Below are 22453 nucleotides of genomic sequence, written 5' to 3'. Positions count from 1 at the left end.
TTATCCCCTGACTATCTGCCAGAACAAAAACCCATGTTATCCCAGTTTGGAGGGAAGGTGTGAGAGAGCCCAGCTAGTGACAGCTGGTCTGGTTTTCATGACGACCAGAACCCTTCTTCTGTGTTTTTTGTTGAGCAGAATTTGGGAGGATAAGAGCTCACAAGCAGAAAGCAGCTTTGTATTAAATCTAGGCTTGGTATGAATTGTTATAAGCAACACTGACATATCCAAGTTTAAAACTCATGAGCCTATGATCTCTGAGACTGCCTGAGAAGGTTTTAAGGTGTTTAATTTTATGTATTCACTATATTCCTCATATAAATTTGTGAATATACAGAATCAGAATGATTTAGACCTTTAAGATGATGGAGTCTAACCATCAACCCAACACTACCAAGACACCATTAAATCATCTACCTGGCAGAAGAGACCGATCGCCTTGCTCCAACTTCCTTTTTTTGTAGAGGGAGGTCTCCCTTCAGCCTCCTTTTCTCCAGGCTAAACAACCCCAGTTCCTTCAGCCACTCCTCACCAGTCTAGTGCTCTAGAACCTTCACCAGCTTTGTTGCCATTCTCTGGACCAGCTCAAGCACCTCAATGTCCTTCTTGTAGTGAGGGTCCAAAACTGAACCCAGCATTTGAGATACAGCCTCACAGCACTGAGGAATGATCTCTGCCCTGGTCCTGCTGGTCACACTATTCCTGACACAGGCGAAGATGTTGTTGACCTTTTTGGCCATCTGAGCGCATATTCAGCTGGCTCATATTCAGCTGGCTGTCAACCAACACCTCTGGGTGCCTTCCTGCTAGGCAGCTTTCTTTATATGTTCATCTTTGTGCTTTGTTTTACCTTTTAAATAATCTTGATGTTTTTGAAGCTTTTCCTTACCACCAGGAGCTACAGAATTATCTTTTTGAATTATCTTGGTAATGTTACCCAGTCCCGTCACTCCATGATCTAGCACCTGAAAAAAGACATGAGTTTCAGACAGACTGTGACATTGTACTGATCAGTAATCTCCTGTAGATCAAAATATAGTTCATGAAGAATCAAGTAATCCTCTTAAGTGCCTTAACTGTACACCAGTGCACCTTCTGTAATTTCAGTGAGGCTACTGCTGCTGTCTGGTAGTGCAAAATCAGTATGAGGTCTCATTTGAGATGAGCATGCAGATCATCAAATGCTCAAAGTCAGTGTATTTGCTCCTGTTTCCATTACCCAAATATGTGCTTCCCAGTGTTTGCCATTTGGCATGGAAATGCTTTGTTGGGTTTCTTCATATATTCAGCAGAAATATTCATATATGTAAGATGAATCAGCACTGTGGTTTGAGATCTGTATAGCTGATTAATTTTAATTACTCTACTAAAATCTCCCATTCTAATGCACTCTAACCACCCTTTTTGTGTTCTTTCTGGTGTGATATTTTGGTTTTGAGAGATTTTTCTCCAGTGAAAAGAGTTACCAGCAGGTAATGCCATTCATCTCAGGAGGAGTTGGAAATGTTCAGTGTTGGTGATGAATGAGAGTATCTGACCCACATCTGTTTTCCATTAGAATGGAACATTGCTCTGACATCGTTGGGAGCATTTGTCAAGATTCCCTGGACAGAGCTTCTGTAAATTACATGCTGAAAATGTGTCAGGGTCAGATAAGAGGATATCATTAACTCGACTAAAGTTTACTCATGATTCTGTCAGTTCAACTTAATACGTTAACTGCCAGTGCTTTTCCTTGAGCTGTTTCATTAAATCTTTCATTCACAGGAGGGGGATAAAAATAAAAAAGAAGTATCACTGTACCCAAAAAATATCACACATGTTCTTCTCTCGTAAATCATATTAATTGCAGGCATGGTCACAAAGCATATTAAATGCAGGCATGCGTAAATGAATTAAAACATATGAGAATTTGATTGTGCCGATGGTGGGTCCTACACCCTCGGATGCCAACCACCTTGGCAGACACTGTGTTTTGTTTAAGCAGAAGAAACTTTGCCTCAGTTTAATGGCCTTCATTTTGTTGAAAATAGAAGTGTTTTCCAATAGCTGATAATGGCTCAGATGTTGGGTACATGATCTTAAAGGCTTTCATTGTTCAATTCCTCTTTCTGGATCACATCCTCAGCTCATGTGCTGACACCCCCTCCCCCACCAAGGGGTTCATCCCTGTGAATATTTTGGATTGCTCTGATTGTGCTGTCTTCCGTAGAGTTTGTTTGTTACAGATCAGTGTTTTCTTTGCTTATTTCTAATTGCACCTTTGTTTTCTGATGGAACAGTACTGCTTTACCACAGAATCCTAGCATCCCATCAGGGTGGGTGTTAGAAAGGACCTCTGGAAATCATCCAGTCCGACCCCCTCTGCTAAAGCAGGGTCACCCAGAGCGGATTGCCCAGCAATACAACATCCAGGCAGGTTTGGAATCTCTCCAGTGAAGGAGACTGCACAACCTCTTTGGAAAGACTGGTCCAGGACTCCAGCACCCTCACAGGAAAGAAGTTTCTCCTCATGTTTAGGTGAAGCTTCTTGTGTTGTAGTTTGTGCCTGTCACCCCTTGTTTTGTCACTGGACACCCCTGGAAAGTGTCTGGCTTCACCCTCTTGCCCTCCCACCCCATAGATACTGATAAGCATTGAGAAGATTCCCCTCAGTCTTCTCCAGGCTAAACAGCCCCAGGTGTCTCAGCCTACTTTTGTCAGAGAGATGCTCCAGTCCCCTCATCGTCTTTGTAGCCTCCACTGGACTCTCTCCGATTGTTCCTTGTCTCTCTTGAACTAGGGAGCCCAGAACTGGACCCAGAACTCCAGATGTGGCCTCACTATGTCAATTATATAGATTGTCATATATAGTATAGGCTCAAAGGCCATGTGTCAACATGTCTGCTTTGTGTTTTGTGAATCTCGGAACAAAATACATGTAGCCCAAATCCTCACAGGCCCCCCCTCCCCCCTTTTTTTTTTTCAGTTATAGGAGTTCTTTTCTAAAACAAACAGAACAGTTACAGCAGCATTTAGTTCTAGGTGTTAAATCACCTCTCGATTTTAATTTCAGCTCCTTTGGGATCCAAGTCAGCAAGACTGACACTGCTTTGTCTTTCCCAAAGTAATTTGGAAGGAAACACATATTTCCCAGTAAGTCAACTAGATTAGTGGTTTTATAAATTTATTTTCTTCCTAAAACAATCAGGTCTGTTCAGTCATTTAGAACTATACTGCTTCATGCCAGCAGCAGATCTGACCTGCAAAGGCCAGACAGTGGTGTGTCTCTTTTATATCGTGAAGCTGAGAGTGCTGAGCATTGTGCAGACTTGGCCCATCGATGGCTTTTTAATAGATTAGGTGAAAGTCAGCCATGCCCTTCCTGTAGCTCCTTGCATAGGTGATAAGGTCATGGCCCTCATTGCACAAAAAGCTGCTGCCCTGAGGCTACTTCCCTTATAGCTTTCAAAACAGACATAACCAAAAATCTAATTATTTAGATACTAATCAACTGCAGGATGATTCCAAAGGCCTCTGAAGAAGATATTTCTGAAAATATGGTCTCTGTTCTGACTTCAGCTTTCTCCACATCAGCAACAGAGTGCTCTCAGGTCTGTTTCCAAGTGCCTATGCTCCAAACAGTTTACTTAGGTGCACATGCACTTATTAAAAAGCACAGAATCCCAGCATGGTAGGGATTGGAAGTGACCTCTGGAGATCATCTAGTCCAACCCCCCTGCTAAAGCAGGGTCACCCAAAGCAGGTTGCCCAGGATTGCAATGTCCAGGCAGGTTTAGAATCTCTCCAGAGAAGGAGACCTCACAGCCTGTTAAGATCATCAAATCCAACCACTATCTAACTCTACCAAGTCTGGTACTAAACCATGACTTCGAGCACCATGTCTCTGTGTCTTTGAAACACCTCTAGGGATGGGGATTCAACTGTGTCCCTGGGAGGCATGTTCCAGTGTTTGATAACCCTTTCAGTGAAGAACTTTCTTCTAATACTCAACCTAAACCTCTCTCAGTGCAACCTGAGGCTATTTCCTCTTGTCCTATCACATCGTTACTGCAAAGACTGAACCCCACCTCTTTTCAGGGAATTGTAGAGAAGGAGAAGGTCTCCCTTGAGCTTCCTTTTCTCCAGGCCACTCATCATGAGAATTGTGCTCCAGATGCTTCACCATCTTTGTTGTCCTTCTCTGGACCTACTCTGGCACTTCAATGTCCTTCTTGTAGTGAGGGCCCCAAAACTGAGCACAGTACTAAGGGTGTGACCTTGCCAGTGCTGACTACAGTAGGTAGTTGTTCAAATCAAGCAGCTGTTTGTCCAACTCAAGCAAGTATGCGAGAGGGCCATGCAAGCCCAGCCCATTCTCCCTGCTCTTGAACTTGTAACACCATGGCAAAGGCCTGTAAATGTTGGGTTTACAGAGGTGCTCTGTGGGAAGGGAAGATTCCCTACTTACTTACTTACTTACTTCTGCACTTACTTCTGATCAACCATGTGTGCTTTAATGTCTCGTCAAACTCTCACACTCCCGCAAGCAGAAATCTTTCCCAGAGTGACAATTTCCAACAGGAATAGTTATGTTAAACTCTGGTTTTGTGGATCTTTCTCTTTGGACTCTGTTAGCCTTAAAGGACAGGAGTTAACACAGCCTAAGTAGACACAGGTTCTGATACTGCATTGCACTGAGGCAATGTCAGGTCATTGAGGACACAGGATTTTCAGGATTGTATAATTTTCCAAAGGTACAAGCAAAACTTTTGTCATTCCTAAAATAGAAAAATTCATTAAAATAGTCTTTAGAAATGTCAATACTTTTCAGGAACCAGTCCTTAGAAAAAAAAAATTGAGCCCATTTTTTTCAGGTTTTAGGGAACAAAATGCTGTGTAAATTAAATGAGTTTTTAGCCTGTGGTGATTCCAGAGATTTTCTAAGTTGTGTTTTATTAACATCAAATTCTCTTAATAGATTTTGTGCACTGCAAAAGTTGTTTGAAGTAAATAGTAAATATCTTACAGCCTGGATCCAAACAAATTCCTCTTTTGTGTTTATAACTGAAAAGCAACTAAAGGAAGGCTTTGGGTATCCTTTTAAGCTTCATTTTGCATGAATGCTTTAATTTGTGGAACATTCAGTGAACACCATCAGTTAAACTCTTGGTTTTGAGCTTGGTGAAACAGAAGTGAGCATTCTAGTGTCCTAAGTAATAACTGAACTTCTTCCTCAGCATTTGTGGTTTCAGTGGGATATCTTGAGAGCATCTGATGCAGAAATGTTTTGTGTTCCTGAGGCAGATATTTGGTGGGTCTTTCTGAAGTACTCTGTGCATGTCTGATGAGACGTCTAAGACCTGGATAGATCTTCCTTACTCCTTCAATCATGATCCCTGGGTCTTGATTCATTTATTTAAGAAACAAAACTCAGGGCTGGGACCACAAGCTCCCTACAATAATGATCCCTTTCCCTTTGCAATGGAAAACAAATGCAGTTCAGGAAGGAGCATCAGATCTGTAGGAGCCAGACATGTTCATGAGCATTGATTTATTCTTTACCAAATGGACTCCATTTGTAATAATATCTTGTTGGTTTATGGTAAGAAGTGCTTACAAATAGCAAAATGCTTATCAAATAGCACGTCAGATATTTGTAGTGCCTTTTTTTTGGAGGACTAGCAACCTGTAGATGATCAGAATACACTGTTTTGTCAGAAGCTGTACGTCACCCATCTGTTACAAGCCACAGACTCCTTCTCAGGCTTTGAAGTGCAACATTGCAGCAGAAGTAAGCAATTCTCTGTCGTGCTTATTCTCAAATTGCTCCAGAGATGTGCCAGGAGAGCAAACACACCAACCTGCAGTGTGAGGGCTTTTTGTACAGCAGGAACTTCTCTCTGTAGCTTCCTTAGCTCCAGCTTGAAAGTACAAGTGCTTTTCAAACTTTTTTTTGCTCTTCTGTTGGTAATTATGATCCAGAGGGCTGTGCTTTTATTAGGACAGCACATACTTTCCAGTAATCTGTTAACTGATCTGATTTCATAACTGTTCATGTACTAGAAACTTATTAAGGGAGTCACAGCTAACTTGAAGCCATACTGGAATGCCTAACCATTTCTGTTGTGTTCTCTAACTCTGAGTATGAAGTTGAGAACTGGTGTTAGGACCAGCACTTTTCCGTTTCTTCACAGGCCAGCAGACAGGGATTGCAGCAGCACAGGTTGTGGCTACTCTAACTGCTCCACATGTTCAGGGTGTTCTGGGTGCTGGGATTCTTTGTTACTTCCATCAATAGTGGAAGTATTGTGGTCTGCTCCAAATTAATTTCATTTTAATGACTGCTGTTTTGGGGGGGAAATACTGTGTGAGCTTTGTCATGGGTTTTCTCTCTGTTTAGTTAATGCAAGATCATATGGTTGAAGAGCTTCTTGTTATGCTCTTACAATTGATTCCTCAAAGAATAAATGTCTGCAGAGATCCCAGCTGGGACATAGGATCAGACACTCTAAAATCATAGTTTTAAAACTGATTTTTCGGTATTTGCCCTTGGCATCAGATTAACTAGATAATCTCTAAGGTCCCCTCCAACTCAAACCATACTATGATTCTATGATTGTTTTTCATTGGTTGTTAGTTTTTACTTTGGTGGATAATGCAACTAGATTCGATTTCCTCTTTGGATGAGGCACTCAAAGCATAGTTTGAATGTCATTAAGTTTGCCTGTTTTAGGAAATCAGATGATGGACTTGAGAAGTCCTGTAGCTATGTAAGCAATACAGTCCTTCTCATATTTAAATGATTTCTTTTATTCTACCTTTTATTTTAGGTAATGGGCCTCCTGACTAACCATGGTGGTGTGCCTCACCAACCCCAAACTGATTATGCCTTGTCCCCTTTAACTGGGGGCCTGGAGCCCACCACCACTGTCTCAGCCAGCTGCAGCCAGCGGTTAGATCACATGAAGAGTTTAGACAGCCTGCCAACATCCCAGTCCTACTGCCCACCGACCTACAGCACCACAGGTTACAGCATGGACCCTGTCACAGGCTACCAGTATGGGCAGTACGGACAAAGTGAGTACTGAGACCTTTACTGTGCTCTGTGTCTTCATCACCCGTCTGAACTTTCCGTCTGTAGCAAAGAGCATTATGAGCAGAGCTCCTAAGGGCTGACTTCTCCTTTTCTCTGAAACTGAGTGGAGATAGCTGGTTGTTCAAGCAAGATTTCTGCTGCATAATTATTTTCTTAAGTGATGTCAACAACATCTTGATGTTATTAATTGTTGAGACATGAAACCTGATTGCCATTAGGTAAAACATAAGGGTTGTCCAAAATGAAATAACCACTGGCATTCTGCTATTAGAAACACATGTTCTTAATGAGGTCAGCTCAAGAATCATTACAGTGTATAATCCCAGATACATTGAGTTTTGTCAAACTTGTCCTAGGAATAAAAATATTAGTCCCTTTCCTTTGATATATCAGTATTAAATATGACAATGTCAACCTGTAGTTGGCATGGCCCCATGCTGTGAGCTTGTCACAGCATGACTTAAAAAGCTTCTCTTGCTTTTTTGCAGGTGCCTTTCATTATCTGAAGCCAGATATTGCATAAATGAACTGTCCACTTCAAGCTAAAGCTGGTCTTGTTTTCCGGTCTCACTCCAAGGCTTTGATACGAGGGATCTTCTCAACACACTGCAGTCCCACTGAGAGAAGCAGGCTTGTTGTGTTCTCTCCAGTCATAGCTTTTAGCTGACTTTTGAAGGCTGGACAAAGCTACATAGAAGACAAAGGCCAAAAGCAATAATGAATAAATAAATGCACCATGGTTCATTGTAGCAGGCTATACAAAAGAGAGCAGCATTTAATTGTGCTGCCTAGCAAAACATTCCAGTTTTTGTTGTTGAAATTAATGTGCATTGATTGGGACAAATGGAACATTCTGAAACTTGGAGCAGTTGAGCTCTGCCTACTCTGACTCATCTGACAGCCAGTGCTGACTTCACTCCAACTTCAAAACCGCTCAGTTTCTGCAGCAAGGGCGGGAGAAACTCCTTCTGGTTTACACACTGGAAACTGTCCCCAAGAGGCAATGCCACAGTCCATAGGAAGCTAGGATGAGTGCAAAAGACTTCCAGAGCAACTGACTGGTTACCTTACTGTGCATTCGTAATCATCTTGTCAATAAATGTCACTTACAAGCTTTGCTTTATGAAAACAACAAGATCTTGTGTACCACAAAAAGCAGGTTTTTCCTTTTTGTCTGTGGTTTTCCTAGTCTGTTGTACCTTTTTGAACAAACATGAGAGGAGAATACCTCCAACAACACGGCTGATTTTTCCCAACTGCCTAGCAATGTGCAATACTGTGTACCTCACCCAGGCTTTGGGATCATCCAAAGTCTTAGAGATAGAATCAGAACTATATTTTTGCAGGTACTTTTATTTTTGCAGTGCAGAATTCCTGATGGCAAAACAGGAAAATATTGTGATCTGCTGGATGACTACACTCCAGCTTGTTAGTCCTGATTTAAAGGTCATGTTCAGGAAAGGGTAGGAAGAAAAGATGACGTTTACATTTTGGGTTTTAGTGATGTACAGGACCTGTATTTGACACATTTGTTTAAATTATACAGTGATACCCAATATAGAAAAAATATAATTCTAGGAACCAAGGTTTACAAGAAGTTTGCATTGTGACATTCTAGAATGTCAATAAATTTGTGTTTTGTGATGTTGAGAGGAAGATGGAAGGTGGCATTATTTATTTCTCTCTATTCTTAGAACAAGGAGGGAGGCAGAACACAAATACATTCCTTTTAGTGTTAAGGACTATGAAGTAGTGAGTTAGTCTAGGTTCAGTACAGAGGTTAGGTCACACATTGGTCTTAAGGGTGATGGAGAAATGAAATATTATCTTTGTGTTGCAGCCTCTACAACAACACACGTGTTGTAAAAAAACCCAACAAAACCCCCAAACCAACAACAAAACATAAACATGCAAAAAAAAGCCAAGAAAAAACTCCCAAGCAATAAAAAAATCAACAAAAAAAGAAAAGAAAAAAACATGTAAAAAGCTCAGTAAATATTTACTATTTATAATGATTAAACATTATGAAGACTTGCAAAGCACTGATGATTTTGTCCTAAAATGTTGTATTGTGCTAAATACATTGATACATTTTAATCTGAATATCATGAAGAAATAAACCATGTTATCTTCAATGCAAACTGTACTTGTGATGTGAGTGTGTTCTGTGCATTGTCCCAGGGCTGCTGAAGTCTTGTGCAGCCCCCATACCCAACCTATTACAAGAAAATTGCCCTCATTACATGAAAGACATTGAGGTGTTGGAGTGGGTCCAGAGAAGGGCAACAAAGGGGGAGGAGGGTCTGGAGAACAGGGCTGGTGAGAAGTGGCTGAGAGAACTGGGGTTGTTTAGTCTGGAGACAAGGAGGCTCTCTTTCTGTAATCCTTGAAAGGAGGTTGTGTTGAGGTGGGGGTCAGTCTCTTCTTCCTAGTAACAATTCATAGGATTGAAGGAAATGGCCTCAAATTGCACCAGGGGTGGTTTCAATTGGATATTAGAAGAAACTTCTTCACTGAAAGGGTTATCAAACACTGAAACAGGCTTCCCAGGGAGGTGGTTGGGTTCTCATCCCTGGAGGTGTTTAAAAGACACATGAATGTGGTGCTCAAGAACATGGTTTAGCACCAGAATTGGCAGAGTTAGATAATGGCTGGATTTAATGATCTTGAAGATCTTTTCTAGCCAAAATTATTCTATTATTCTATGATTCTGCTGCTGATGTGCCACCTGGAGCTCCTTATTAATGAGCTATTTAATTTTCATATTTCAGCTGTGCTATTGGTACCATAGTACATCTTCCCAGTGAGAGAAAAGAACCTTTGCTGTGCAGTTAAAAACTCCCCAATATAGCCATAAAACCTGCACAAGTAGGGCAAATGGGACAGCTTTATACAACGTGGGAACTTTGTAATCGTTTATGGACACTGCCTGGCAGTATCTGTCCTGAATTATCGGAGTCTTTTGTTTTGTTTGTTTGGTTTTTGTTTTTGGGTTTTTTTTTTTTTTTTTTATTTTTCCTTAGAAGCCTCAAGAATTTTTTAACACACTTGCACAGGAGCTGACTAAAACATGAAGAAGACCCTTCAAAAGGAATGGGTCACGTGTTAGTGTCACTTCAGTGTGTGAGGAAGTTTTTACTTCACACTAGGTGTGGTGGATGTTTAATTTCCTCACTGTTTTGTGGGGGGATGTAATCACCTTGAATCTCTTTCAACCTATATTTCTATGTGCATTCTAGTTTTGTTTTATTTTCATTTTGTTCTTTTAACGTTTTTTTTCCCCCCATGGAAAAGGAAGGAATGTAGTTCTTGAAAAGAGATTGTTAAAAAAAAAAATAAAAAATGGGCAAAGGGGATGTCTTTTTCCCACCTTCCAGTTCATTTCTCTGATGTGCTTGTAATTTATGTGCCAATTAGCCTTGAAAAGTCTCATATTAATACAAATCCCCTGCTATAAGCTGCTAATTTTTCTGATTTTTTTTCTGTGTTGCTTCCCCTCCCGTGTTTCTCTCTCGGCATTTGTCTAATGTCCTAGACTGGCTGCAAAGGCCAAATAAGGCTCTTTCCCCTGACTTTGCTTTAAAATACAGGATAAAATCTTACTTGCACAACTTTGAGATGGAGGAGGTCTGCCTGAGTGCTCTTTCCCAGGAAGAGCTTATCTTTATGGTAGGATGATTACAAAATTCCACCTTTGCTGTCTGTCCTATTCTATTCCAGAAGCTGGTAGGGGATGGACAGAGCTGTGGTTCATCATAGAGTTACAGAGCAGTTTGGATTGGAAGGCACCTTTGAAGGTCATCTAGTCCCAGCCCCTCTGCAATCAGCAGGGACACCTTCAACTAGTTTGTGTTGCTTAGAACCTGACCTAGAATTTTTCCAGGGATGGGACATCGACCACCTCTTTGGGCAACCTGGGCCTGTGTCTCACCACCCTCAGTATAGAAAAATCTTCCTCCCATCTAGTCTTAATCTCCCTCTTTTAGTTTAAAAACATTACCCCTTGTCTTGCTGCACCAATTCTCCCCCCAACCCAACAGTGCTGCTGAGGGGCTTTCCTGACCTAAGTTAGGATGGCGTTTTCGCTGCTCCATCTTCTTTATAAACATCTCCCAAGCACTTCCTTGTATGAGAGGCTACTGCAGTGCAGGAGAGCCTGGAAACCAGTAGAAAATAATCCAATCCTCTTGCAGACAAACCTTGGAAGCAGTGAACTGGGATGAGATCTTGCCTGAGGAAGTGAGGAGCCCAGGGCAGAGGGACTCAGCAGTTTCCTGATTTATGATGGACTATAGAAATCTCTGATGGAGCTCTAAGGATTACCCTGGGTGCTGCTGATTCCTTCTTGTTATCACTGTCAAGGCTGAAGTGGTTCTTGGGAGCCAGACATGTTTCTGGAAAACAAACCCTGAACACTTGGAAAGTCATAACCAACTGTCATCTCATGGACAGAAGCATTGGGAACTCCTGAGAGAGAGGCTTTGAGGAAATATTTCTTCCTTGCGGCACAGCCATGATTTTTAATTTATTCTTTGCTTTTGAATCTACCTTTATCTACAAATAATCTCTGTTCCCATCCAAATTACCAATATATGCATTTGGGCATATATTTACATTGGAATATTTTACTATTACTTTATTCAAGGGTGTGTAATATTTAATGAAAGAGCTAGGAAAAGACTTCTTTTTAATGGCACCTATTTTTCTCCTAATTTCTCTGGATAATTCAGTGCATCCCATTACAAAAGCATTCATAAAGTCTACTGGCCCTAAAGTCTATAAAGTGGATTACTAGAAGGTATCTTTCTATGAAATGATAAGAAATTAATTTAAGGCAATAGCAATGAGCACACCAGAAAGTGGAACAGCTTGAATTCATAAACCTCTTTGTACTGTTCACTTCAGTGTTCTGTGGCTCACTTAATAATTGCAAGGAAACCTGCATCCTGATCAGAAAACCCCACTTTTAATTTATTTTGGCTTTTCCAATGACATCTACATGTTGCCTAGAGCCAGAAAGAAATAACTGGGAAAGGTATGAATGACTTACAATAAATGAAATTGCTGAATTTCTGTTCAATTAACATTAAATAGGTATTATGTTCAGATTATACATGTGACATTGCAAAGTTCATTTACCACAGCCTGAAAAAGTCTTGTGTGTCTTTCAGTTTATTCTGTAGCTGATGCTGTGATGAATCAGTGCATATGAAACCATAGGGTTATATTAAATAATCATGAGTTGATCTGAATCTGTTCAAGATGTTTGTCTATTGTAAAACAGCCAAAACTGAAGTCTGCTGCTGCAGGGAAAAGGCCATTTGGTCTCTCAGATTTTCACTACCTGTTTTTACCCAGGGCTTCTAAGCAGTTCATCACAGGCTGGGAAGTTCTCATCAGTCACAGGGAGCAAAGTGCTTTAGCTAGATGGTTAATCCAGGATCAAAACCTAAGAAAATGTTTATGGTACAAGTAACTTCCAAAATCTGTATGTACACATAACACTGGTGCTTGGTTCTGTTTTGCCATCGTGGTTCCACAAGCAAAACTTTGCATTGCCCACACAGTTTAAATCTTTGATTAATTAATTTATATTGCCTCAGAAGTGATAACTGAACAGGCTCATGATCCAGAGTGCCTGTGATAGCTTGGGCACTGCAGCGCTTTGGCATGCACTGTTTATTATTCAGCTACTCAGGCAATGTCATGAAAAATCATAATATAACTAGGAAGACACATCACATTTGACCTTTGCTGAATAATTTAATAAAGCTAGCTTGATACACAAATATGAAAGAGCAGTTGCTGATAAGAGCAGAACTATTGCTTCCTTGTCTGAGAATTGGAAACAGTTCAGAAGCTTTATTAACTATTTGGTGTCTTCATCTTCAGCAAAGTTTGTCCCTTAGGCCATAGCCAAATGTTAAGCTACTTGTTTCTTCCTGCACTCTCCTCCTTCAGTGCTCACAAGGGTATCTTTGCTTGTGCTGTACACAATGATGGTCTTAGTTCTTCTTAGGCCTCTGTATAATTTTTTTTTTTTGTCTCATAGACTCCGTTGCACTTACAAAAATATTTTTCTCCCTGTGTTTATTTATAAGGCTCTCAAGTGCATATACGTGCAAAAAAATAGGTTTTTGGGGATGTTTGTTACAAGTACTTTGCTTAACCTATTCCACTTTATAATTCAACAATTCAGAGATGGATAAAATTTAATCAGAGCCTACTTTTATGTGAGCATCCCCTTGGTCAGTAGTGGAATGGTTTACAAAGCGTACAAATCTCCAGAGGTTTTTGAAATGCTGGTTTTGTACTGGTCATCTGTCCTGATGAAGAATCAAACAGGGCTGAGGGGTGGTGGAGCAGGCAGGCAATTCCTGAACAACACCAGGCATGATGCCTTGTTGGGGCCTTACCTCTCTGTCAATTGCATTACCCAGCATTTCACTGAACTCTTTCTCCATCATCTCCATCTAAAGTCTCCCTATGTTGAAAGACACTCCCTTTCCCTCAGTGTCATAGCTGCTCCCCTTCATGTCTCTTTCACACTGTGGCTTGCTGGCGACCTCAAGCCCTTCTGCTCCACAGATGCCTACCAGTGAGACATTTTTTTCTCAGTGCCCATGCCAACTTAAAGAGTTTCTCTTTCACCTGCTCTTTCCAAATGGTGTGATCACCCCACTGCCTCAGTGAGGGTGGTAGGCTGTGGAAAGCAGGGGCAGGGCACACTGCTTCCCACTGCCAGGCCTCACAGAATCCCAGAATCCCAGCATGGGACCTCTGGGGATCATCTAATCCAATCCTTCTGCTAAGGCAGGGCCATCCAATGCAGGTTGCCCAGGCTCGCAGTGTCCAGGTGGGTTTGGAATCTCTCCAGAGAAGGAGACTCCACAGCCTCTCTGAGCAGACTTGTCTGGTGCTCTGGCAGCCTCACAGGAAAAAAGGGTCACGTATATGCTCTTGGGTTCTAAGGTTGTGCTCGTTGCCCCTTGTTGCTGGGCATCACCAAAAAGAGTATGATCACATCCTCTTGCCCCCAGCCCTTTAGTTATTGATAAGCATTGATGAGATCCCCTCTCCGCCTGCCCTTCTCCAGGCTAAACAGCCTCAGGCCCCTCAGCCTTTCCTCAGGGCGGAGCACTGCTTACAGCTGCTTCCACGAAATACTGCCTCGCAGTTTCACCTCTCACTGAAAACTGAGGGAAATGTTTTAACAATCAGGGTTGCCTGATTTGAAAAGAGGATGATGAATATGCAATAAAAAATAAGATGAAGTTCAGTGCTTCTTTTATAGCTCAGAGAGGTCTCTGGGTGTGGTGTGGTGTAGCCGTGACTGGCCTGGGGCAAGCACAGTGAGAGGCACTGAGGAGCACCCATCCTTGTGTGGAGCAGCCAAGACATGGCACCCATCAGCTGTGGAGGCAGGCAGTTCTGGAGAGAGCAAGCTGCCACTGCTCAAAGGGAGGTCCTGACTTGCTGGAGAAGCAAGTGTGTGAGCAGGGAGGGGGACGGCGCTCTGCAAGTGAAGAGGTGGTGAGGCCGGGCTCCAGGTGTGTAAGAGCTGTGGGGTCAGCCGTCTTGCCTCTCCGGTGCCAGGGTGTCCAGCCACGACACGCCATAGCACAGCTTTCCCTCTGAGTGGGTAGGGAAGCAGCGGGAAACATGATGGGAATCCTTTCAGACACCTGAGCAGTGGTTTGTCCCAAAGGTGGAGCCTAAACACAGTTTTCCACACGAGTGCTGCTGTGCCAGGGAAGGTGCCTGGTGGGTGGGAAGATGGTGCTGCGGCCTCTCAGTACTGCCAAACGCACATTTTCTTTGAGCCTGTGGGGTCAGTGAGAGGGGTGGCTGAGGGGAGCAGCCAGGTGGACATGGTCCTGTCTGTAACAGAGGTGGATGTCTTTGGACAGAGATTGATCTGTCCTTTGGGAGCAGCTGGGAACAGCATCAACCATTTCTGGACTCAGGTCGTGGTGCATGGATAACTGCAAAATTAAATCCTGGTTCCTTTGCAGGTGCTACTGTGGGACATGGTGGAGCTGCGGCAGCCCCAGGTGATCTACATGTGACAGCAATGTAGTGTGCTCAGGATCAGGGTACCTGGTAGGTACTTCTAGGCATTTGCTTGATAACTGCACTTGAGATCCATACCAGACCGCTCCTGTGGGCCTTCACTTCAGGTTGGCTTTGTTTTTACAGCATTTTGTCAGATCCAGTGTTGATTCAAACTGTGAGACCGTGATGGAGTCTCAGGTGTGAGGTCTTTGTCAGTCTTGCAGGTGTTGAGACCATCCTGAGTGTTCCCCTAGACCAGGTGGACGTCCCCAACTGGGGTGGCAGGGTGCAGGGCTTGCCTGCTTTCCCTCAGTGAGAACTGAGCATGGCAAAAACAGCTGGTGAGCCTCAGTGAAAATAGCTGGTTTGGGTAATGTTACCCTGAAGATCTTGGTAAATCATATCTGGGGTTTAGACACTCATCAAGCTTGTGGCAGAAATTCCTGCCTGCCTCCTTTGGTCATGCTTATCCATAAAGGGCTACAAAAATGCCATACATTTAAATGGCTTGGAATAATCTGTTTCACCACCCTGTCCCAGCCCCCAAAAGGTTATTCTGCTATTGTGTCTGAAAAAACAAAAGATAAACAAAAGCTGTGCTAGTATCACAGGCTCTCTTACCAAAAAAGGATTTGGAATAGTTAGGGTTGGGTTTTTTTTTAAACCCTAAAGTTTAAAAAATTCCTAAAATGAACACATGCAGTAGGTAAGGAGCTCAATCTTACATCCATGCACATCCAGGCACTTTCCTTTGATTTCTGGTGGAAATGTTAAGTGTGTGAAGACCTGGAGATAGCACAGATGTGTAAATAAGGCAATTCTGATCTGTGAAACTACAGTACTATTGCTCCTATCCTGATTCTGCTCAAGTTCATCAGGAAAGATTAACTTTGGCAGCTTATTCAGTGACTAAATCTTGATATTTTTGTGGCCTAATTCATAACATAACTGTAAGCTATTGCCCTGTGTTTCTATTTCCCATCCATTTCTCACATTTCCAAAGCATACTGATATGTGATCCTGGCAATTTAGCTACCATAATTGGCATTTTTCTAGGGCCAAAAGGAAACAAATTCCTTATCCTCCATACTTCTTTAATTTCTGAAAAACAACAAGTAACATGGTTAATCCTCTTTTTGATCTCCCCCCCCCCCCCCTTTGAGTTTTTCTCATGGTCTTTTCCTTTTAATCTTTTACTTTCTTTTTAATCTTCAGTCATTGTCCCCCCTGCATTTGAAGAATTTTGTGTACTTACATCTCTAAAAAGAATTGGACCACTTTATGGAAATAGCTCTTTAGGATCTTGTTCAAAGCACCATTATATACTTTCAGCTGTTTGAGGGAGGGTGAAAAAAAAAAACAAAACAAAACCAAAAAACCAACCAAAGCTAGGAAAAGCAACTTTAAAGCTGTTTTTGTTTGTTTGTACAGCCTAACATAATACTGATTTGTTGAAGGAGGTGCAGAAATGGTACACAGAAGCACCCTAAGTTACACCAAAACCAAATTATGTTAGAGGAGCAGACGAATGCATCAGCATCTTCCTCTAATTGGGGTTGGGTCATATCATCTCACTCCTGATGCAGGTGTGTTTGGGCAAGAACATTTAAAGGAAGGGCAGAGGAGGGCAACACAAATGAGCTTTGTGAGCCATCAGCAAGCAACTGAAAGGTAGGTGAAGAAAGTGCAAGTCTTTGTGTGCCTTAGAAAAGTGCCATGTATATGTGCAAGGCTGTCAGTTGAATGTATGGTATAAAGTGAGTTAAAATACTTGAAGAAATAATGATTGTGCACCTTGAGAAGCAGGTTGCTGCAGCTCTATGCTAAGAAACATGGTGAAATGTAGGCACTATGCATTTGTGGCATACCTGAACTATCAGTATGAATTTGCTGGTGTGATTTTTATTGTTTGTTTCTCTAATAGTTGTGGTGTCCTCCATCCCCCTCCCTTGTGTTTTACACTTATTTTAACAATACCAAAAAGCCCCAGAAACTTGGCTAGCAGAGGTCGTGTGGTTCTCAAACAGGCAAGAAATTTACAGGGCTTAGCATGTGTCCAGTTTAATTTCTGTAGTACCCCATGCTCCTTTGGCTGAAGCAAACTCTTTAAAAAAAACAAACATCCAGCAAGAGTTTACAGTGTCCTAGAAATTTGCAAACTTTAAATGAAAATCTTCTCCCTGTTCCACGAGTGTCAATTGGGCATGTTTCCCCTGAAGATTTTATGTTAGTTTAAAGAATGTATTTTATTTGTAGCTAAACTGATGATAGAGCTTTTCCTCTCTCTTCTCAGAATGAGATTAGGTCCTCTAAATGTGGTCTCCTTTATCTGCAAGAATAGGTGAATAAGATCTCTCCTATAACTTGGCCCTAACTAAGAACAGGATTTGGCATTGCTCTTTATGGGAATTTTTAATCTTTTTTTTTTTTTTTATTTAAAAGGCTGTTTTTAAAACAAATAATTAAAGTGCAGAGCTGAATGTTTCTCCTAGAAGTTGCATATTCTAAATGTACTTATACCATAGTCTGCTGCTTGTATAAAATTACAGACTTCACTTTCATCTTCCTCTTTACAAGAAACCCTTAATGACAAATGCAGGCTGTTTGGTGATACCGATATACTGCAATCTTAGCATGTGAATTAGTCATCATACAATCAGTTCAGGGGGTCAGGCCTAAAGAAACAGTGCAGAGTTGGCAAACTGCTAGTCGGGGTGATGTGCTCTCCACTTCAAAGTCATGGTGCTTACTCCCCAGAATTCAGATCACAGAAAGAAACAGCTGGCATTGTCATTTGTGGCAGTAAGGCTTTTTTCTTTTTTTTTTTTTTCCCTTTTGCAGTGAGGTAAGGTTTCACTACTTTCTAAAACAACAGTTTACTTTAGAGTGACCTAGCCTGTAAAACACAATAGGAAGCAGGAATCCAAAGAGCTCTGCTCTGCCATTATCATGCAAGTAGACATGACCTGTGACAAACCACACTGGAAAAGACTTAACCCTCTTGCTCCTTGTCTGAAAATATTCAGTACAGTCCACTTACCAGAGGCAGTGAAGGGTTTCATTTTCCAGAATGACTTTATAGGCAGTTTTGTCAGTTATGGTTTTGACTCTCTGGCATGTTTTCATTGCGCTAGGTATTTGTGGCAGCACACAGCTACAGACAACCAGCCCTAATGCTTCCATAGACACATTAAAGCATTCAGCTTCCTACTTGAGCTCTGAAGCTGTCATATTTGACTTGAAATTTAAGTTTTCACATTTAACTTCTAGACAGTGGTATCACAGAATCTCAGCATGTTGGGGTTCTATGGGACCTCTGGAAGTCATCCAGTCCAGCCCCTCTGCTAGAGCAGGGTCACCCAGAGCAGGTTGCCCAGGAACGTATTGTCCAGGTGGGTTTGGAATCTCTCCAGAAAAGGAAACTCCACAGCTTCTCTGGGCAGCCTGGTTCAGTGCTCCAGCACCCCCACAGGAAAGAAGTTTTAAAATTATGTTCAGATGGAACCTCCTGTGTTCTATTTCTTGCTCATTGCCTTTTGTCCTGTTGCTGGGCATCACCAAAAAGGGTCTGGCCCCATCCTCTTGACCCTCTCTTAGATACTGATAAGCATAAATTTGTATTTATGTTTATAGCAACTGATTGAAATGTCAGATCAATATTCCACAACCTTCTCTTCCCCTGAACACTAGTAGGTTCCACAGGCAGTATGTTTTGATGCCCTTTGTTTAGGGACTGTGATGCTGACAGAAAGCACCTGAGAATGACATTTAGAAATCCTGCTCTTCAGAAAATGTTTGAGGTTGTGCTCTTCAGCTTAGAGAGGGACATAAGCACCTTCCTGCATTTGGAGTGTAATTGATTTATTTATTCTTTGTTTCCTTCTCCTGTCTTCTTCACCCCTACCACATCCCACTGCTGCCTTTAAAATCCCTTCATTTGGTGACCTTAGCAGATTGGTTCCTCAAATATGGAGGGAGAGGAAGAGAGTGGGGGCACACTTGCTCCCCTCACCTCCATTTATAACTGCCTGGAAGATCTATGTCTTGGGGATTTGTTATTGCTCTGTTATTATTAATAGACCTGACTCCACAGGCAAGGCAGGCTTATCTGCCAAATGCCTCATTATCAAAAGACTGAGACTCAGTAAGTGCTTGACAGCATTCCTTACCAAAAGAGGAGACCATTACAGGCCAGATCCCACTCCTGTTAAAGCCAGTGGATAGATTCCCACCTCAGTGAAGCGTCAGTCTGGGCCCCTTGGATGCTTGCTCCCCTCTGTGTTTTCTGCCATGCTTTTTGACTCCTCGATATGAACCAAACAGCTTTAGTTTCTCTCATCTCACAATGTGTTCTGCAACTTCTGGAAAGGAACCTGGACGCAAGGAAAAACGCTACAGAACAAAAAGAGCCACAATACAAACCATATGACAATGCCTATTTCTTCATCCTCTTTGTCATGTTGTTTTACTCTTTCCTGGCGTTGACTGTCTTTTTTGGTTATGTACGCTCGAAGAAAGCTGTTTCAAAGAGAGATCCTTACCAGGAGTTCGTCCAGGACAGGAATCGAAATAAGAAATGGAACATGAGCCGGCCAGTGGTGGTGAAATTTGACTTTGAAGAAGAAAGTATTCTTTGAACTGTTTCAACCAGAATATACTGCAAAATGCACTGGACTGTCTTTGCTGCCTACATCTCAGGTGAAGAGCCACATCTTGTCTGCCTCCCTCACAGTAAATCAAAGCATTGCTTAAAGTAGATAATGCAAAATAAAGTGTGTGGTGTTTTGGTTGGTTTGTTTGTTTGTTTTATTATGCAATCTGTTGCTGGAAAGTTGCTTTTCTAAATATTGGAGAAGTCTTCAGAGCTATAAAACATCTCTGGAAAGTGGCATCTTCTAGCTGTTACTTCCAGTTTTGTGGGACAGGAATAGGAACCCATCTTGCATCAAGACTGGATTTAAGACAGGATTACTTTGTTTATGCATCCAGGGGAATGCTGTTGCTTCTGAGCCCATCAGACCTGGAAACTGGTGTGTGCTGTCTGTGGAAAGTGCCTCCCTCAAATAGCAGAATGCATTTTACCATGCCTGGACCAGCAGAGGCTCTTCAGCATGTAAATAGAGGAAAAACTTCTCTTGCATTGCTTACCCTCAAAAATTAATTTTGCATGCTATGGCAAAAGATTCCAAAAAACATCTGCAAAATGTAATTAAAATGCATCTAGTGGAAAATCAGGTTGTGGAGTCATTGACTTTGGAGTTCTTGCCTTTTCCATCTCTTACATGTTGTTTGCTGTTTCTTTGTTTTTGTGGTTTTTTTCCTTGTCAGTTTCTCACTGAAAAGTGTGTTTTGGTCCTAGGGAATAGTAACTACAGCTGATCAGAAACCTGACAGAGGAACAGCTCTGTATCTGCAATGAATGTTTGGTAAAGTGTGATACAAGCTTCATTCAGAATGCACTGAATACATGACATTGTCATCTATTTACTCGTCACCCTTCTACTTAATACAAGAAGTATTAAAGGATGAAATAGTTGTGCCATGGGATATATTGCTGTGCTTAATATAAAAGAGCAATGCTTATTGTGTTGTGATATGACACATACTGCTTTGATATACTCTTCTGAAATCTTCCTTTTTTTGCCTTCTCTTTTTGCTGGTCTTGTTACAGGCCAGCTTAGATGCATTATATATCCGCATTACAGGTCCTGAGGACAGTAGTAGTTTTCAAGTGGTAGGTAGGCTCTGTTCTTCCTTAATATGCACACAAAGAAAGTAGAGTGAATAAATGCTCAGGAATGTATTAACATTTCTACTAGTGGAAATATAATTTGATATTTTTTCTGTGTAGTGTTCACAATTACAGCCTGGCTAGTTTAGATTTTTCAAAGTATTGAAAGAATTCAAATGTTTTTCTGTTGAGTGAGCAGATTTTATTGTTTCTCTTTCCTGACAACATGGGTTAGGTGTTTCTAGTGTGTGTGCAAGCAGTGAGGTTAATAAAACTAAATTTGCTTCCTGCTTTCTAGCATGAATGTTTGTAGAAATAGCCCTGTTGGCTCAGATCAGTGTTCTGTCACTGATAGCTCTGAAGTTAATTAGAATAAGGTGATGCTTTCTCAGTTGTGTTTGTCCAGCCTCCAGGGATCTGTTGGTTGGGGACCATCTGAGCCAGAGACCACTCCTTTTGTCTAAACATAGGGGTGGGAGATATGTAGAGCATTGATGTAGAAGGGTATGAGCGTAAGCACTAAACAGGCCAGAAAATGTTCACAGATGTATCTTTTTGCTGAACTCATCCAACTCTAATTTAAATGGCTTTGACTATAGAAACAAGACCAGTGTTGCAGTTCTTGCACACATCAGTGTTTTGTCTGTTATACATGTCTTGGCTGCTTCGTCTAGGAAGTTTGGGGGGAAAAGACAACAGTTCAACTCATCTGTGCTCACGTCATGCTCCTGAGTTTGGAGTGCCTGAAATGAAAATCGCTTTTGGTTGTGTCTTGTTACAGCTAGGAGCTAGGGGGAAGACTTGCTCTTTGGAAAGGTTGTGAATTTGTTCTAACAGAAGATCCTTTCTATTTTTATTTTGCAGTCAGTGCTTTTTTGACTCTCTACAGTGTATGCTTTAATGTTTAAGATGACAAAGATCAATGTTTTTGAAGCTTCATTCAAACCCATGCCCTCCATTTCTGTAAGCTGTTCCAGCTTTTGTCTTACCAAGCAATTATCAGATCAGCCCAAATCCCTTAAACATTCTTTAGCAATGTGCTGCCATTGTCTAGTGTTTAGGCTTTTTGGAAACATTCACAACTCATTTAGCAACAAGACCACAAGCTCTTCAAACAATTTTGCACAGTGTGTGCGTGCATGTGTGTGGATGCCAACAAGACCAGGCTTTTTCCTACCCTATCTCCATGCAGCAGCAAAAATGTCTCTTTGTAAATGCTAGCCACGGGGCATGTTGGTGACATTATTAGCCTTTCTTCTTTCTGTGTCAAAGACTGTTTGTCCCTGCCCAGGAGATCTTATTACTAACAAATGAGAGAGGACACTTGGATGCTACAGGACCAGAGACACGGCCTCAGACATAGCAGTGTTTCTGTAATTTCAGTGCAGATCCATCTGCCCTTCCTGACATCTAACCTCGTGAACTAACTTCAGTTAGAAAGCTATTAGGTTTGGAGGTGTGCCGCAAACCCTCTCTGAAGTTTTCGGAGTTGAACACTGACTCTGAACAACAAGTGAGACCTCTGACACTTCAGTGTCTAGAGAGATTGAGGGGTAAAAGATGCATTTATGTATTTATTAATTTTCTCA

At 41.7% G+C, this 22453-nt stretch overlaps 1 protein-coding gene across 4 annotated transcripts in view; it reads left to right on the top strand.

The window, feature by feature from the left end:
• The window catches only part of PAX3 (paired box 3), an 80257-nt gene extending 72656 nt beyond the window's left edge, over window positions 1-7601 (top strand). For all 4 annotated transcript variants that reach the window (XM_054385707.1, XM_054385708.1, XM_054385705.1 and 1 more), the window contains 2 exons: window positions 6813-7059; window positions 7567-7601. In XM_054385707.1, coding sequence (XP_054241682.1) covers window positions 6813-7059; window positions 7567-7601 — 282 coding nt within the window. The remainder of the gene's footprint in view (window positions 1-6812; window positions 7060-7566) is intronic.
• Window positions 7602-22453: the final 14852 nt, after the last annotated feature.

The sequence above is a fragment of the Indicator indicator genome, chromosome 13, assembly GCF_027791375.1.
Source record: "Indicator indicator isolate 239-I01 chromosome 13, UM_Iind_1.1, whole genome shotgun sequence".
Taxonomy (NCBI): domain Eukaryota; kingdom Metazoa; phylum Chordata; class Aves; order Piciformes; family Indicatoridae; genus Indicator; species Indicator indicator.
Note: the sequence above shows the minus strand (reverse complement) of the source record. Positions and strands in the feature narration are given on the sequence as shown.